At 53.3% G+C, this 17,706-nt stretch overlaps 1 protein-coding gene across 1 annotated transcript in view; it reads right to left on the reverse strand.

Annotated features, from left to right (window-relative positions):
• The window catches only part of raver2 (ribonucleoprotein, PTB-binding 2), a 33,708-nt gene that overhangs the window by 10,650 nt on the left and 5,352 nt on the right, over nucleotides 1–17,706 (reverse strand). The window contains exons 2-4 of the mRNA XM_084692873.1: nucleotides 14,897–14,963; nucleotides 6,600–7,072; nucleotides 1,481–1,708 (exon numbers count right to left, since the gene is read on the reverse strand). Coding sequence (XP_084548999.1) covers nucleotides 1,481–1,708; nucleotides 6,600–7,072; nucleotides 14,897–14,963 — 768 coding nt within the window. The remainder of the gene's footprint in view (nucleotides 1–1,480; nucleotides 1,709–6,599; nucleotides 7,073–14,896; nucleotides 14,964–17,706) is intronic.

Here is a 17,706-nt window from a genome sequence, read left to right on the forward strand (position 1 = left end):
GGACCCATCTGCTTGAGGTGAAGATGAGGGGAGAGTGAGAGGGGAGGAGTCACAGAGAGCTGCTGTAGGACGTGTGTGTGTGTGTGTGTGTGTGTGTTGTCTCGGAGAGGGGCCAGATTGAAGATATCTCCATTCCTCAGGGGTCGGGGAGGAGTTAAGAGGCCAGTTGGCTCCATATGTTAAGAGAGAGTTGGGGGGTGACATTAGCCTCAGGGCTAGTCAGACCCACATACATTGGCTTGTTATGGTTATACACACACAGTTATTGACAACATACTTACATATAGTTTGTCAAACTTAACAAAAAGCACACACACTATAGGGAAGGGTTCTTGGGGTCTAGATCCATACTGTGAATCTCTCTCTCTCTTTCATACACACACACAACCTTATAGCACCGCCATTGAAAACAACGTTAGCAGGGTGACGTTTCCACAGAGCCTTGAGCAAGGATTCAATCAGAAGCTTGACTTCTGTCATGTCTTGAAGAACCACCAAAGATAGGAGTGTGTCTCTCTGTGTGGAGAGGAGTGTGTGTGTGTGTGTGTGTGTGTGAGCAGGATTGTCTGGCATAGCTGAAGGCATGTTTCAGGCTAGGAGATGAGGATTTCTCTCAGAGAGAAATGTCAGTGTTCGTCAGTCTGTTTGTCTGTCTGTGGGCTCCCTGGAGTCACTCTGAGACACACTCCCACACAGTCACACACACACACAGTGACATGCACACACACACAGTCACACACACACACACACCAGGGGGAGAGAAAACGGGAAAGGAGGGGTCCATCTGTGTTCACACTTACAGACTGGAGAGAGAGAGAGAGAGAGGAGTGGAGAGTGTGTCTCTCTAGCCAGGGGGCTCTTCTCCCCTCTCTCCCTCTCCCTCTCTAAGAAACACACTCTGCTCACGGTCGGGGAAACATCCGTCCAGCTCACAAGCCTTCCTCTCTCCATTCCCTGTCCTGTCCAGGCTTTCTAGGTCAGGGCCATTCTCTCCTGTTCATCTCCACAGAAGGCATGTATGGATGTCCTACTCTGGTTCCTTTGTTCCCGTGTGTGTGTGTGTGTGTGTGTGCACGTGTTGGGAGCCACAGCCATGGCCACAGAGCCTGTCTGTGTGTCTGCGCAGAGTGTGTGTGTGTCTTAGTATGAGTTTGTGTGTGTGCCTGTTGTGTGTGTGTCATATTGTGCTGAGGGGATACAAGCGAGGTCTTTCAGTTGGGGAGTGTGTGTGTGTGCGTGTGTGTGTGTGCGTGCAGGTCCTTTCAGTGGCATGTCAGGTCTGCTGGGAGGACTGAGATTATACCCTGCCACAAGCATGGGGTGGGAACCATCTCTCCAATATGGTAGATACAGCACAGAGACAGCATCAAGGCGTGTGTGTGTGTGTTGTTCTCTGTATCAAAACACATGTACCGTATGCTTACCTGTGTGTGTGTGTGTGTGTGTGTGTGTATACAGTGTGTGTGTGTGTGTCTCTCACCACTCCCTGTGCCGCGATGAGAGCAGCCAGGGTGCTTCTGCCAGAGGTTCCTGGAGAGCAGAGCGACAGCCTCACCTCCGGGCCCCCCTCGGGGCCCCCCTCGGGGCCCCCCTCCATGCCCCCCAGCAGGGTGTGGTCCATCTCCATCAGCATGGCCTCCGCCTGCTCCGGGCTCTCGTACTCCACCACCCCGAAGCCCCGCACCGCGCTGCCCTCGTCCTGGGCCAGCTGGGACACAGGAAGTTACACACAGGAAGTTACACACAGGAATTTACACGTGCGGAGGAAGTCATACAGTAAGTTACATACACAGGAAGTGACACACACAGGAAGTGACACACACAGGTAAGTAAGAAACATACAAGGGAGAGACAGTCTCTTATAAAAATATAACATCACGTTTTTAATGTCGAGTGTCAGTAGCCTATGTGAAGAGAAAGCTTTCATCTGACTGGCTGTGTTGGCTGAAACTGGACTACCACACCAACACTTGTATGATACACACAAGGGGAACATCAACAGAAAATGCAGACACACAGCTGACACAACAGACAATACCTGTCTTATTCCCAACACAATTGACGGTAAGTGTGTGTGTGTGTTTTATGGCACCAACTTCATCATCCCTTTAGAGAAAAAGGTGTACACTCACAAGGTGAGTTCCATCTCAGGGCCATCTCTGCTACTTTAGCTACACACACACACACACACACACACACACTTTTTATCTTGTTCTTTCTTGTGTCTTTCTCTAACTCTCCAGTGCATGTGTCACGTCTGAGAAGGGCTCTCAAGGGAGTTCTGCCTCAGAAATAGTGTGTGTGTCAGTGTGTGTGTGTGTGTGTGTCTGTGAAAGGCTGCAGTTGTCAGAAATGAATCACGTAGGAAAATAGCGTCTAGAGCTTCGGAGAATCTACCAGAACAAAAGATCCACACACACACACACACACAGGGACCGGCACAATCCTCGGACACGTGAGAGCTTTAGATCAGACCACACCCTCCCAGCTTCAGGCTGAATGTCCATCAACGCGCATCCAATCAGCCCCTGGAAGAGAGTCCTCAGCCAATGAGAACTCAGTCTGCTGATGTCTCCTCCAGTCCTTACTGAACCAGGAAGTATGAACTCAGTGTGGTGAGCTGAGAGCAGCTAAATAATACATGAATACTAATGGCTACTAGACATACTGCCATAACACAGGGTTTCTGTCAGTCATCACTGTAAGAGCTGTGACTAGCTCCGGGTGCATGGATTCCTGTAACTCACACATTATGAGGGGAGAAGCTGATCGTCGTCGAAGACCTCTAGGACACGTTTTTCGATTCACGTGATGGAATAACTCCCGGTTGGGATTTTTTTTTCTCCCTGAGAACGCGTCGTTGAAATGGATTTTCCAGAACACGGCAGTCTATTCGGCGTTAAGGCACTTAATATTCTGTTGAAATTGCCTTATTTGCCTGTCCCTGTGGTCTGGGGGCTGGAGGGGGTGGAGGGCTGGAGGGGGTGGACGGATGGAGGGGCTGGAGGGATGGAGGGGGTGGACGGATGGAGGGGCTGGAGGGATGGAGGGGGTGGACGGATGGAGGAAGAGGGCTGTAGACCATCATCAGAATACATTAGCTGTAGCGTGTATAGAAATGACCTCCCTCTCCAGCACTCGATGATTCAACCACTCGAGAGAGTCAGGGAGTACATGACTAACACAGTCAGAGAGAGAGAGAGACAGAGACAGAGAGAGACAGAGACAGAGAGAGACAGAGACAGACACTCCTCCTCTCTCTCTCCAGAGGAGGGGAGACAGAGAGAGAGAATGAGAGAGCTTGAGAGAGAATGAAAATGGTAGAGGAAAGAGCGCGAGACAAGTTAGGATATCACAAAGAGCTCCATAGCATGCTACACGTAGCAGCTAAGCTACACCCACATTCTCCTCTCCCCCTACCCGCCCACAGTGGCCCTATCCTGGGGCAGATCTCACCTCACCCCCCTTCCTGGTCCGAAAGCAGCACATCTATGGAGAAACTCTGGCAGAACTGAAGTGTGTGTTGTGTGTGTGTGTGTTTGTGTGTGTGTGTGTGTGTGTGTTTGTTTGTGTGTGTGTGTGTGTGTGGTGTTTGTGTGTGTGTGTGTTTGTGTGTGTGTGTGTGTGTGTGTGTGTGTTTGTGTGTGTTCATGTGTGTGTGACTTTCTGCTTGATCCCGTCTGCCTACCTTTGCCTGCAAGGCCTTTTCAAGACATATTTGAGAGGTGGGGGAGGGGGGGTGGAACCAGCTGTGTGTACTGGAAACTCAACCTTTCTTTCTTAGTGTGGGTACTTGCCACACGCGCACACACACACACACACACTCACACTATTTTAACCATTCTTTCTTGCTCTCTCTAACACACATACACACAAACAGAATCGCCCCAGACTCTGGCATTTTACAAACCCCCCCAGGATAAGATTGTCTCTCAGTCTTCAACAACATAACAAAAGGCCAGCCTCTCAAAGTGCATGCGTGTGTGTGTGTTTGTGTGCGTGTGAGTGTGTGTACATTACATGAATGTAAAGTGTGTATGTATGATCTAAAACCATTATTCCTTCAACATGTTTTCCTTGACTCTCTTCATCTCACTTTTCACTCTGTCCCTCTCCTCCTCTCTCCTCCCCTTGTCTCCCCCCTCTCCTCCTCCCCTTGTCTACCCCCTCTCCTCCTCTCTCCTCCCCTTGTCTCCCCCCTCTCCTCCCCTTGTCTCCCCCCTCTCCTCCTCTATCCTCCCCTTGTCTCCCCCCTCTCCTCCTCTATCCTCCCCTTGTCTCCCCCCTCTCCTCCTCTCTCCTCCCCTTGTCTCCCCCCTCTCCTCCTCCCCTTGTCTCCCCCCTCTCCTCCTCCCCTTGTCTCCCCCCTCTCCTCCTCTCTCCTCCCCTTGTCTCCCCCTCTCCTCCTCTCTCCTCCCCTTGTCTCCCCCTCTCCCTCTCTACTCCCTGTCCCCCCCACCCTCTCCCTCTCTTCTCCCTGTCCCTCACCCTCTCTTCTCCCTGTCCCCCCCACCCTCTCCCTCTCTTCCCCGTCTCCCCCCTCTCCCTCTCCTCTCCCTGTCTCGCCCCCCTCCCTCTCTGTCTGTCTCATGGTTCGACGGCTGTTCTTGAACTTGATGGAATGGAACCCTGTGTGATGTCATCAGCGTAGCTTTTTCCACAGTGTATAGAACCCTAACCCTGGCTCTGAAACCCTCTAGGAGCCAGCGACACTGTGTGTGTGTGTGTGTGTGTGTGACAGGAGCATACACGCAGAGTGAATCAGAGAGCTTATATAAACACAACTCAGCTCATATATATACACACACATGGACAGGGCACGCGCACACACACACACTCACGCACACTACCACCAAAAAACAAGACTTGAGTCCAGACCTTCCTGGCAAAGCCTCACACTACCTAACCAAAACATGTAGACCTGTGTATACACACACACACACACACACACACACACCATGATATATGCACTGTACCCGGTGCCTTTCAATGCAGAAACACACACAGAATGTCTCCTATATACATAACAGTGTCTCTGTAAACACACACACACTTTGTATTCAAAGTGACCCACTACTTCCTGTAGCTCACAGTCTCTACACACACAAGGTCTGGATGCGTCATGGCAACAGCTCGCTTTCCGTGCGTGTGAGTGAGAGTGTGCTTGTGTGAGAGTGTGTGTGTGAGAGAGAGCAGGTCAGGAGTTATGACATGACAGGCCCACATATAGTTTGACAGCTGCCATACAGTCTCCAGGAGAAAAACACAGCATCGTTTTCTCCTTAACGATCCGTCCTTTTCAAACTGTGCAACATTAATATTTAAAAGGAACCAAATGTGGTGATCAATATTTAAAATGCACTTTTAAGATGAAAAATCAATATATAGATATGTGTTCATGACAAATTTAGAGTCATGAACCTAAAATATTTATATTTAATGGAAAAGAATAAACTATCATTAACTGTGCAGGTCTTGGCATGTGTCAACACAAGCCTGAGGCCTGTGCAGCCCAGCCCAGCTGGCACTACAGCGTGCGGTCCTCTGCATATCCACTTCTAGTGTGCATATGTATTCATAAGAGCACTGACAGGACAGGGGGTTCGCCCCCTGTGGGGGGGGTCAGGAGGTCCCCGCGGGGGAGGGGGGCATGTGTCAATCTACAGGAAGTTTTCACGTGTGTGTGTGTGTGTGTGATTGTGTGAGCTGCCAGTGGAAGACGCGTCTCTGAAGCCCAGACTCGTCACTCGCCAGCCGGAGGCGTCTGATTGGACCTGAACGGGAGGGGGGGGTGACAGTCGTCTGACCACAGAGGTCAGAGGTCAGCAAAGGGCTGCCCCCCCCCCCCTCAGAGCAGTCTGTGTGACGAGGCATGACAACAAGGAGGGGGGGGGGCGTACTGTGTCAGGAAGAACAATATGGTGAAGGATAAATAAAGGAGGTGCGGAGGAAACAGAGAGAGAGAGAGAGAGACAGAGAGACAGAGAGAGAGAGAGACACACACACAGAGAGAGGAGAGAGAGGGGAGATAGAGAGGTGAGTTATGTGTGTGTGTGTGTGTGATTCTACATACATCTGGCCTTTAGACAGACGTGGGAGCTGCTTTACACCAAACTACTGGGCAACATGAAACACACACACACACACACGTAAACAATCAGAGGTCAGATCCTGCTGGCTGTGCAGTGAGGAAACATGAGCTCGACTCCCACTACGCCTCATGGGACCTGGTGGATATGTGCTTATTGATTTCAGTGTGGGCGGGGTGTGGGCGGGCGGGGGCGGAGCTTAGATGTGGAGATGCTCAGTTAGTGATCGACATCTCAGTCCATAGCAACAGTATCTTGGCCTATGAGAAAACAGACTTAAAGGGTTGGCATTTGTCACTGCCAGGCCGTGTACAGTATAGTAAACAGGGATAGATGTAGGTCCTGTCGAGACAAACACCATTACGTTCGTGTGACTCTTAGCTCTGTTTTTGGTTGGCCTACACACATCTGGCGTTTGCATAGACATGAAAGGTGTTTTACACCCATACCAAACATCAGGGTCACATGAAACACACACACACGCACACGCACGCCGGCCGGCTGGCTCACCTGGCAGAAGACCGGCCTGTACCTGTGGGAGAACAGCCGGGTGAGCTCCCCGGAGCTGTGGAAGTCAGGGGGCAGCCGGTCCACCCAGAGGCATCGTGAGTGGAGGTGCTGCACCTGCTGCAGCTGGTTCACGTCCGTCCACTGCACCATGAGCGTGCGTTCCCCCAGCACCCGGCCCAGCAGCTCTGAGCGAGCCCGCGACGCCGAGTCCTTCTTCATGTACTCCACGAAGCCGTAGCCCTTGGAGTGTCCGGTCAGCTCGCTGTACACCAGGAAGCAGCGCTCGATGTTGCCGTAGGAGCGCACCAGCTCCTCAAACTGGGTGTGGGGCAGGGTGTGGGGCAGGTTGGCCACGCAGAGGAGGGCGTCTGTGGGCTGCAGGTGCACCGTGATGTCCCGGCCGCGGACGGAGCTCTGGTGGAGGGAGCGGATGGCAGCCTGAGCCTGGTCACCGTTCAGGAGGGTCACAAACGCTGGAGGGGGGGCCGGGGACAGGGAGGGTACACACACACAGAAACACACACACAGAGGCACAGACACAAAGAAAAGAAACATACAAAAAGACACGTGGATACAGGAGGAGACGCATACATGGACACGTACAGGGGATGTCAAAAAGACACGTTTACAGAAAAGAGGGAGGGGGGGAGACGAAGGAGGGGGGTAGGGACGAGGGGGGGGGTGAGGGGAAGGGGAGAGAGAGAGACAAACACACAGACAGACACAGGCAGACAGACGCACAGAAAAACACAGAGATACACAGAGAGAAAGACACCCATTAGCCAGGAGGGAGAGGGTTGTCTGGGGAACAACATGACACCCACCCCCTGCGGAGCATCGCCGCGGTTACGGCCCGGTAAACGCTAAACGGTCTAATCCGACCGGCGGCCTCGGGAGTGGGCGTGTCCAAACGGAGGCCACACCTCCTGGGCTGACGGGCTGATTCCTGGGTCGTGAAATAAGACAGTGATAAACTGATCTACGCTTCAAAAGCACCACCAGCAGCTACGGCTACGCCAGCAGTGTGTGTGTGTGTGTGTGTGTGTGTGTGTAGGAGTCATGACTTGAGACATCCACAGACTTGACAGTGCGCCCCAGTGAAGTCTTCCAGCCTGACACAGGTTACACCAGGCACATCAGTACCACTTGTAATTCCACTGACACACTAACACACACCGCCTCCGTGGAAATCACTTAGCCCAGCGCTCTGCCTCTCCAGATGGGTGTGTGGCACCGAGCTGGGAAGGTAATCTGGTTAGCCGCGCGCTAAGTACAGTAACACACATTACGAGATGGTAGGCTGGAGCTTCCAGTGGGAAGTCTGATACACAGTCCTATAGCTGGCCTTCTCCCTCTTCTCCTCCTCCTCCTTCCAAACTCTCTCCTCCCTTTCCGCCCCTCTCTCTCCTCCCTTTGCATCCCTCTCTCTCCTCCTCCGGTCGACTCTACCTCTTCCGATCCTTTCTCTAGTTTTTTTTCCTGCCACTTTAACACTCTCAGTAACATAACACAATTTAATCGGTTGCTTACAGGGCTCTATTCTCTGTCTGTCAGCCCCCCCCCCCGTGCCTCAACCCCTCCCCCTCTCTCACCCCCTCATCTCTCATCTTCATAACACGATATCGTCTGAGGTTTGGGGAGTGCTGGGGGGAGTCTTGGGAACTGAATTTAGATCAGTATTATATATATTTACGAGAGCCAAGACGGTGGATGGTAGATTGGGGTGAAGGAGCTACTTAAAGCTTCTCAAATAGCTCGAGCTTTAATAATCGTAGAATTCACGAGACTCGCGCTACAGCGACGCTGACGGGCGAACATGTAAAAGAAGAAGAACACAAAAGGCTTAATTATGGGGGCTTTACTGGCCAAACGTGCCTGCTGTTCCGTGTTCCTATAGGAAGCGTGTAGGGGGAGGAGAGAGAGAGAGAGAGACAAAGAGAGAGAGAGAGAAATATCTTTGTGGAGTCATCTCAAAGCCTACAATTCGGCTGCCATGTTCTTTCTGAAGGAGCTAATTAAGAACCTTCCGGGCCGCCACCCGGGGGACCAATCACACGAAGGCTACAACACGCTCTTAGTTCACCTCAAAAACACGCTCCTAGCTGCCATGCCTGCGAACTGTGGCTACGAGATGTGTGTGTGTGCGCGTTTGAGCGGCGTGTTTCTGTGTGTGTGTGTAGCAGGTTACACATGACACAGCCTGGCTGCAGACACCAAGCCAGCAAGTGTCTGTCTGCAGCAGATGGTCGGAGATCTCAGTAGGACAGCTAGCAGGCTAATACACAAGCTGGGGCCTCGAGGCTGTGGAGCAAGTGCGTGCACACACACACACACACACACACACACACACACACACACACACACACACACACACACACACAAACACACACACACTCTCCTGGTGGTTATCTAACAGTCCCGTTCTCTCTCATCTCAGCCTCAGGTCCTGCTGGTCAAGAGGCCTGTGGTTGAGGAGGAGGAGGAGGAGGAGGATGAAGGTGGAGCACACCCTGGGACACCTAAAACAAGTGTATTTTTTGTTTTTTGAAAGGAACCCTATTTAGTCTGACATTTAAAACAGAGCACCCTAAAAAGAGCCCCCCGATTGTTTGCTTGTGCACCTGCCCCCCCCCCCCACCTGCCCCCCCCCCCCCCCCCCCACCTGCCCCCTCCACCACACCAGAAGCTGACTGAGGCTCGATAGTCCTCACCATCAATCCACCTACACAGTCACTTACTGCTGCTGCCTCCCCCAGCCCCTCCGGCCCCCGGCCCCCAGCCCCCCAGCTCCCAGCCCCCCTCCAGGAGAGGCCTGTAAGTGGGGTTCACTTCTCCCACACACTGGGGCAGAGACGCTGGGTTCCAGTGGAGTGGAGTGGAGCCCCCCCCCCCCTCCCCCACCACCAGCAACCACCATCACTAATGCACATCCACTCAAACGCCCACAGCCCTCACCCCTCCATCTCTCAAATCACGCCAACCCCCTCTCTCTCCACCTCAATCACTCCATCCCTCTAACTCAGCCTCCTTTCCCTATATCTGTACTGCTCTCACCTCTTCATCTCACTCGCCCACACTCTTACCTTTTTCCTGCCTTTTCTAAATCACTCCATCCCATCCTCCCTGAATTACACAGTCCCTCATCCCCCCTCTCTCCCCCTCTCTCCCCCCTCTCCCCCTCTCTCCCCCTCTCTCTCTGTGTAGTAGCCTTTCTGTCTCTATTGATCTATCCCTTCTTCCATCACATCCCTTCACACCTTCATGTCTTCTTCATCCTTCATCTTTTATGTCCACCCTTCATCTGCCTCTCCATCACTCCAACCCTTCAATCCCTCTCTCCTCTCTCCTCTCCCTCTCCCTCTCTCATTCTCTCTCTCTCTCTCTCTCTCTCCCTCTCTCTCTCTCCCTCTCCCTCCTGTAATCCTTCTCTTGTCCTTGTCCTTCTCATCCTCCCGTCCCTGAATGTCCTTCAGAAGCAGACAGCACTGGGCTACACGGCTGCCCCCCCCCCCCCACACACACAACCATGCTGGCCTGACGAAGCTAATGATGAATCACGGTGGGGGCAGGGGGGGGGGGGGGCAGGGGGGGGGGGGGGGGGGCAAGGGGGATGGGGGGGCGTGTGTACAGTAGGGGGCTCTGAGGGGTCAAATCATTGCTTTGTGACTCTGAACAATCAGTGAATTGTGTTGCGCTGAAGGCCTGTTGGCTTCGATAACAGGTTATGGCGAGAGCGAGAGAGAGAGACAGAGAGAGAGAAAGAGCGAGCAAGAGAGAGAGAGAGAGAGCGAGAGAGAATGGACAATTTAACTGAGTCTGCCTTTGTGTGTGTGTGTGAAACCTCTCCTGGTTGGGTAGATAAGCCATGGACAGGGCAGCCGTACTGACAGGGCAGCTGTCCTGGGCCGTACTCCTCCCAGTTCCAGGATACGACCAGCACACGTTAACCATCCCCTCAACCATCATCCTCCTCATCCTCACCACTTAGCTTCCTCCCCTGTGCAAGGCTACCCTCGCCAGCCGCCTTCATCCCCCCCTCATCATCATCGCCATGGCGATGGTCTCCTTCGTCTCCTGAACAATAGGCTCTTTAAGAGAGAGAGAGAGGTGTGTGTAAGAGGGGGGCTCTAATGACTACATTAGCTGCCTACACAGCACTTGGTGTAATTGCTGCCTCCTCAAGGTTGTGAATAAAAAAATCGAGGGGTGAAGGGGACTGGGGGGTATGCACACACACACACACACACACACACACACACACACACACACACACACACACACACACACACACACACACACACACACACACACACACACACACACACACACACACACACACACACACACACACGGTTCTGAGGTGTCCCAGGGTGTGTCTGTAGCTACGGAGTCTGACTCTACACTGGTGAATCAGCAGCTCCACCTTCATCCTCCTCCTCCTCCTCCTCCTCAACCACAGGCCTCTTGACCAGCAGGACCTGAGGCTGAGATGAGAGAGAACGGGACTGTTAGATAACCACCAGGAGAGGGTGTGTGTGTGTGTGTGTGTGTGTGTGTGTGTGTGTGTGTGTGTGTGTGTGAGTGTGTGTGTGTGTGTGTGTGTGTGAGTGTGTGTGTGTGTGTGTGTGTGTGTGATCAATGGTAACACACACTCACATAAGGGCCTGGTGTGTGGGCTGCATCAATTTACATCTCCCTGAGACACACACACACACACACAGACAGACACACACACACACACAGACAGACAGACAGACAGACAGACAGACAGACAGACAGACAGACACACACACACACACACACACACACACACACACACACACACACACACACAGGAGACAGATGGACAGATGGAGGGAGAGAGGTAGGCGAGAGTGGAGGAGAGGAGGCGAGGGTGGGAGAGAGTGGTAAGAGGCTGAGGAGGGCTAAGGAGGGTTGGAGTGCTGTTGTCACTGACTCACCCAGTCAAGAGCCTCCTAATGGATGTGATCCTGCTAAGAGACTTCTGCGTCCATCACAGCCTTCATGTCTGCCTCCTGTCTCACACACACACACACACACACACTACCAACTTCCCTGAACACCGCACTGGCAGTATGGCATGACACTTTTAAGAAGAGCGAGGACAAAAACAACGACTTGAAAAGTTCTCACAGTTTGTCTTGAGACAGGGGTTTGTTTTCCAGTTTGTTTCCTGTTCTGTGGTATTTAAATGTTTGACGTTGTCGTGTCACGTGACAGTCCCACTGTTCCAATTCCTCGGCATGTCTCGAAAAAAACGTCCAGAAAGCACTAATCATATTTGTGCCATGTTTCTCATGTTCCTGTTGATCCCAGACCGGCGGAGCAGAAAGCCTGCTCATGTTTGAAGACTAACTTCTCCAGGGAGCCCAATAATCGACATCAACATGAAGCAACATCAGGAGATGAATAATGATGCTGATCAGGGGGCTGAGTGCATGCATTACACACACACACACACACACACAGTAGAGAAGCTTACTGTTCTGTGTGTGTGTGTGTGTGTGTGTGTGGAGGGGGGGGGGGGTTAGTGTCACAGACAAAGCCGTGAGCCAGTTGGCAGTGAGCCGGACGGGGTTGCTCCGATGTCCCCGCATCCCGGGCCCCCCCCCCCCCGGGCCCCCCCCCCCCGGGCCCCCCCCCCCGGGCCCCCCCCTGGGCCCCCCCCGGGCCCCATCACAAAGCCCTCCATTGTATGAGCAGGTCTCCCCCGCCGGCCCCCGCCATTGTCATCCCGGGACCCTGGTTCCGGACCGCCGTGCGGTACCTTTGGAATGCTGCATGTCCCGGATGGGTCGATATGTGGGTGCGGCCGGGAGGGGGGGGGGGGTGTATATATATTGAGCGTTCTCCGGGGACCAGGGGGAAGGGAGGGGGGTGTTGGAGTGAAAGGAGTCCTTCAGTAAGGATGAGTGCTCATGTTCACATAAACACTGTGTTGCTGGGTAACAAGATGCCCTCACGAGCCCCCCCCCCCCACACACACACACACACACACACACTGATGCAGTCAGGAGAAATCTCTCTCATTACCCAGAAACAAGTCACCCTGGGGGGACCCACACACACACACACACACACACACAGCGAGGTCCAGCCAAACACACACTTGACACATCAATACACTCTAATGAACGTAGAACGTAAAGGATGTTTTTACATCGCTGATGAAGCAAACCTGACAGTGGTAAAGGGATCTTGGTGAGTGTCATATCTCCTTACAGGTGCTGTGTGGATACTATGCATCTATATGCTTGGTGACCCCCCCCCCCCCCCCCTCTTCTCCTTGGGAAGCTTTGAGATACCTCTGGTCTCTCCTTCTGACAGCTATCAAAAGAATTCAGCGTTCGCCGATGCTTATTCTCAGGGACTCACAGAATACCAGCACTTATTTCACGTGTGGATACACACATTGCACACGCACATTCCCAACTGTACTCTGGAAGTCCTAGCCTGTGTGTGTGTGTGTGTGTTCAGCACGGGGAAACGACAGCATTTCACACCAATTAAAAACATCTTCACAGCTCATAAAATCTCAATCCTTTCTCCCTCTCTGGAGAGAAGGGACATTTACGAGCAGTATTTACTAGAAGCAAGTAAGTTTCTCACCAACTTAACCCTTTTCCGGCTATCAGAGTAGCGAGACGCTGGGGTTATTATGGGCTGTCAGAGGCAGACCATAGAGAGAGCTCTCTCTATCTCGTTACACTGTGATTTACGGCCGCTTGATTCCCCTAATGGCTCTGCAGGGCTCCAGTAATGCCAGTGTGCGTGTGTGTGTGTGTGGGGGGGGTGTAGAGAAAATGGGAAAAGGGAGAGAGAGGTTTTACAGGGTAGCAGGTCAGAGAGGGTTGGACAAGCAGACACACACACACATGAGGGGGGAGAGGGGGAGAGGGGGAGAGGGGTGGAGGCCTGGTGGATGTACTCGACCAGGGATATCACTGCCTGCCACCTCCACCTCCGTGTATAAACACGTCAGGGCCAACGACCCACAGCTGCTTGGAGGGCAGAGGGGATAGGACCCAGATGGCGGTTCTCTCCCCAAACACTTGTACGCACACACACACACTGACACACAGACCCAGATGACCGTTCTGTGACACCGGAGCTGGGTGTGTGTGTGTGTGTGTGTGTGTGAGGCGTGTAGCCGTGAGGGTTGCAGGAGCAGATCACTGGGATCAGATTAAATCCCTGTCCCCTCTAATTAGGGCCATCAGGAATCCTCAGCATGCAGAGCCCATATAAGACCTCCCCACAGCACTGCATGTTCTGGAGGTGGGCATGTAACTCCACACACACACACTCCAACCCAACCTCCAGAGAGAGAAAGCGATAGCGAGACCAAAAGAGAAGCTGAGCTAAAAAAATCCAAAAATATTAAAATACTTTTCTTCCATTCCCCCTTGTCCCTGCCCCTCCTCCTAGCCCAGCCCTCTCCTTTCTCCTCCCCTCTCCTCCAGCCCTCTCCTTTCTCCTCCCCTCTCCTCCAGCCCTCTCCTTTCTCCTCCCCTCTCCTCCAGCCTTCTCCTCTCTCCTCCTGCCCCTCCTCCTAGCCCAGCCCTCCCCTGACTCCTCCCCTCTCCTCCAGCCTTCTCCTCTCTCCTCCTGCCCCTCCTCCTAGCCCAGCCCTCCCCTGACTCCTCCCCTCTCCTCCAGCCCTCTCCTCTCTCCTCCTGCCCCTCCTCCTAGGCCAGCCCTCCCCTGACTCCTCCCCTCTCCTCCAGCCTTCTCCTCTCTCCTCCTGCCCCTCCTCCTAGCCCAGCCCTCCCCTGACTCCTCCCCTCTCCTCCAGCCCTCTCCTCTCTCCTCCTGCCCCTCCTCCTAGCCCTCCCCTGACTCCTCCCCTCTCCTCCAGCCTTCTCCTCTCTCCTCCTGCCCCTCCTCCTAGCCCAGCCCTCCCCTGACTCCTCCCCTCTCCTCCAGCCCTCTCCTCTCTCCTCCTGCTTCTCCTCCTCTGACCAGCGGTCGATCAGACTTAATTAAAACCGTGTGCATCGTTAACCACGGACGAGTCCAGTTCTGATTAAGCTCCTCATCCGCTATTAAACACTATTAACCTTTGCACTGCACCTCGGCGACACCAGGGACTATGATATCTCAGCTGTTACTGGACTCTCATTTCAAAGGGCGTTCGATTTCAGGTGTTTGGCTGCGGCTAAATATAAACATGATCTAAGACTTCCAAGGAAAAGGGGGACACCAAGCCAGACTTGATCCCTGAACAGGATGTGGACAGTGGGGTAGAGGTGGGTAGAGGTGGGTGTGGGGGTTACCTGTGCCTTTGTTGCGGTCCACGAAGCAGTACTTGAGTTCGTAGTCTTTCAGAATCTCATGTACCTCCTGCAGGGAGGGAGGGAGGGAGGGAGGGAGGGAGGGAGGGAGGGAGGGAGGGAGGGAGGGAGGGAGGGAGGGAGGGAGGGAGGGAGGGAGGGAGGGAGGGAGGGAGGGAGGGAGGGAGGGAGGGAGGGAGGGAGGGAGGGAGGGAGGGAGGGAGGGAGGGAGGGAGGGAGGGAGGGAGGGAGGGAGGGAGGGAGGGATAGGGACAGAAGAGAAAACATTTCAAAACTGTACACAAGCATGGCTGTGTTCCAACATGCCATACCTTTAACAGATGAGCCCATTCTCTTTGCATGCCAACATTTCCACACTTCGTTTTTTTTAACGTTCATTTTATGACAGGAAGGCTGGAGAATTTCATATTCTCCACATATAAGAGTGTTGTGTGTACACTCAAAACTTTCTCTCTGAGAGAGAGAGAGAGAGAGAGAGAGAGAGAGAGAGAGAGAGACACGGAAAGGGTGAGAGACATGGAGAGGGAGAGAGAGAGAGAGACACGGAGAGAGAGAGAACGAGAGAGAGACATTCAGACCAAACAGGTCACTGCTCTGCTCACCACCATCTCAGCCCCCACACACCCACACAGTCATCTTGTCATGGAGACACACACACACACACACAGTCATCTTCTCATGGAGACACACACACACACACATCCAGGGTCACTCACTCCTGAAAACAGAGCAGCTCTCGTGGGATACGGTCGGATTTCACAGCACTTGGAAGCCCACTCGCTTTCTCTCTCTCTCTCTCTCTCTCTCCGTGCTGGTAGAGATAACAGCAGAGTGCTTCAACCTACCAGCCTCCTCTTTCCTCAACAGAAACACGAGAGGAGAGAGAATCTGCTCTGACTGTTTCTCTTTCACTTTCTATCTCTACCTCTCCTTTTACCATCTCTATATCCATCCCCGCCTCCCGCCAACCTCTCTCGTCTCTCCCTACCTTCCCTTTTAAGTACTTGCACGCTACTCAGGGTGTCAGGGGGTATATAAAGCAGGCGTCGCGGTATTTACTCAAACTTGTATGTCCTCCCAGCCTTCTGGAACATCTCCATGTAGCCCCGCTTAACCCTCAGACACCAGTAAACACCACCGTAAACTTGCTCAGACATCGACACGCACGGCGAGACTACAGCTCGCGGAGCATCGCTGTTCCCTCCCCTGCTGTGCCGTTTCGTCTCCGCGCGCTTGTGTCGCGGTGAGGTGATGACATTTTGATGGGAAGCGGTTGGTCGGCCTTGCAGGTAGAACCGCGGCCCCCGCACCCGCGTAACTCCCCCCGCTAAACTCACACCGCGAGACCCCGTCTTGTTTAAGACTTCCAGGTCGCGCTGAAGCCAGCGGTGAGCTGACATTCAATAGAACTGGTATCAGAGGCAGTTGTGTGTTTTACTCAATAACACACCGGACCGGCCTCCGCCTGGATCTCTGAGTGAACGACTGCAGCATTATTTTCCACTTTCTGTTCACTATCCTCGGATAGTCCAACTAAACTATCAATGCATGTTAAAATAGAATATAATCTTCTCGATGCTACACAACAGAGAGAGATACAGATGTCTGTATACACTGGCAGAGAGGTTAACAAACGACACATCATTTTAATTCATTTGGTCTCTTCCTTGTCTTCCTGCCTCGTCTTTCTCGGCCTGTTCAAGAAGCCCATAAAGTCTCGCGCGGACACATTCACGTCGAGTGGCAGATTAAGACGTCAGGAATTCTTTGTTCGTTAACTCTTCTCTTTATGCTTCCCCTCACGCGAACACGTCGTTTAAATTTAATCGGGCCTCGATAACGTTTCCCTGCGCACATCTGGGGCGAGGGGAGCAACCGAGAGGGAAAGAGAGCTGATTCCTTTAGCTGGGCCTAATGGATTTACACAGGGATACACTCTCTCTCTCTTTCTCTCTCTGATAGACACTTCAGCCTCTCGTCATCCCCTTCTATCCAGGTCCTCAGTCACCACGCTTATCAGATGGTTAACAAACACACAGACGGGCGCGCTGGAAGGGGATTACAGCTGACTACCGGCCTGTGAGAGAGGGACCATGTGGGGAGGGAGGGGAGGGGAGGGAGGGAGGGAGGGAGGGAGGGAGGGAGGGAGGGAGGGAGGGAGGGAGGGAGGGAGGGAGGGAGGGAGGGAGGGAGGGAGGGAGGGAGGGAGGGAGGGAGGGAGGGAGGGAGGGAGGGAGGGAGGGAGGGAGGGAGGGAGGGAGGGAGGGAGGGAGGGAGGGACAGAGAGATCCCATGTGTTATTTCTTCACTGTGGACTGCTTTGACAACACTGTTTAACCTGAACATTCATGCCAATAAAGCTGAACTGTGGTCTGGTTTTCAGGCCAGGGGATAATTCTGTGAAGCAGAGTAGAGTCGTTGCTAGGGAGGCGTATCCAGGCACCCGGCCTGTCCTTGACCTACTGAGTCTGTGCAGGACAGACAGCCCAATCACGGAGCACGGCTGGAAGGAAGGTTCCGGCTTGTAAAGGAAGCGCCCAGTCAGCAGCCAGCTGATCCCTGGAGCTCTGGACAACAGAGGGTGAAAGCTCTCCAGGAAGCCCCCAGGAAGGGCCCATCTATAGGGCTCTCTGCTCTGCTCATGTACCCACGCTTCCAGTGAGAGAAGGCAGGTGTGAGTACTGTCCTGTCTGTGGAGGTCAGAGCGTGTGCCAGGCTGTCATCTATCTATCTCACTCACACTCAGTCACTCACTGAGGGTGTGGAGCAGGTGGCTCACCCTGGCATAGTGC

The sequence above is a fragment of the Hypomesus nipponensis genome, chromosome 26, assembly GCF_054491055.1.
Source record: "Hypomesus nipponensis isolate SF chromosome 26, ASM5449105v1, whole genome shotgun sequence".
Taxonomy (NCBI): Eukaryota; Metazoa; Chordata; class Actinopteri; order Osmeriformes; family Osmeridae; genus Hypomesus; species Hypomesus nipponensis.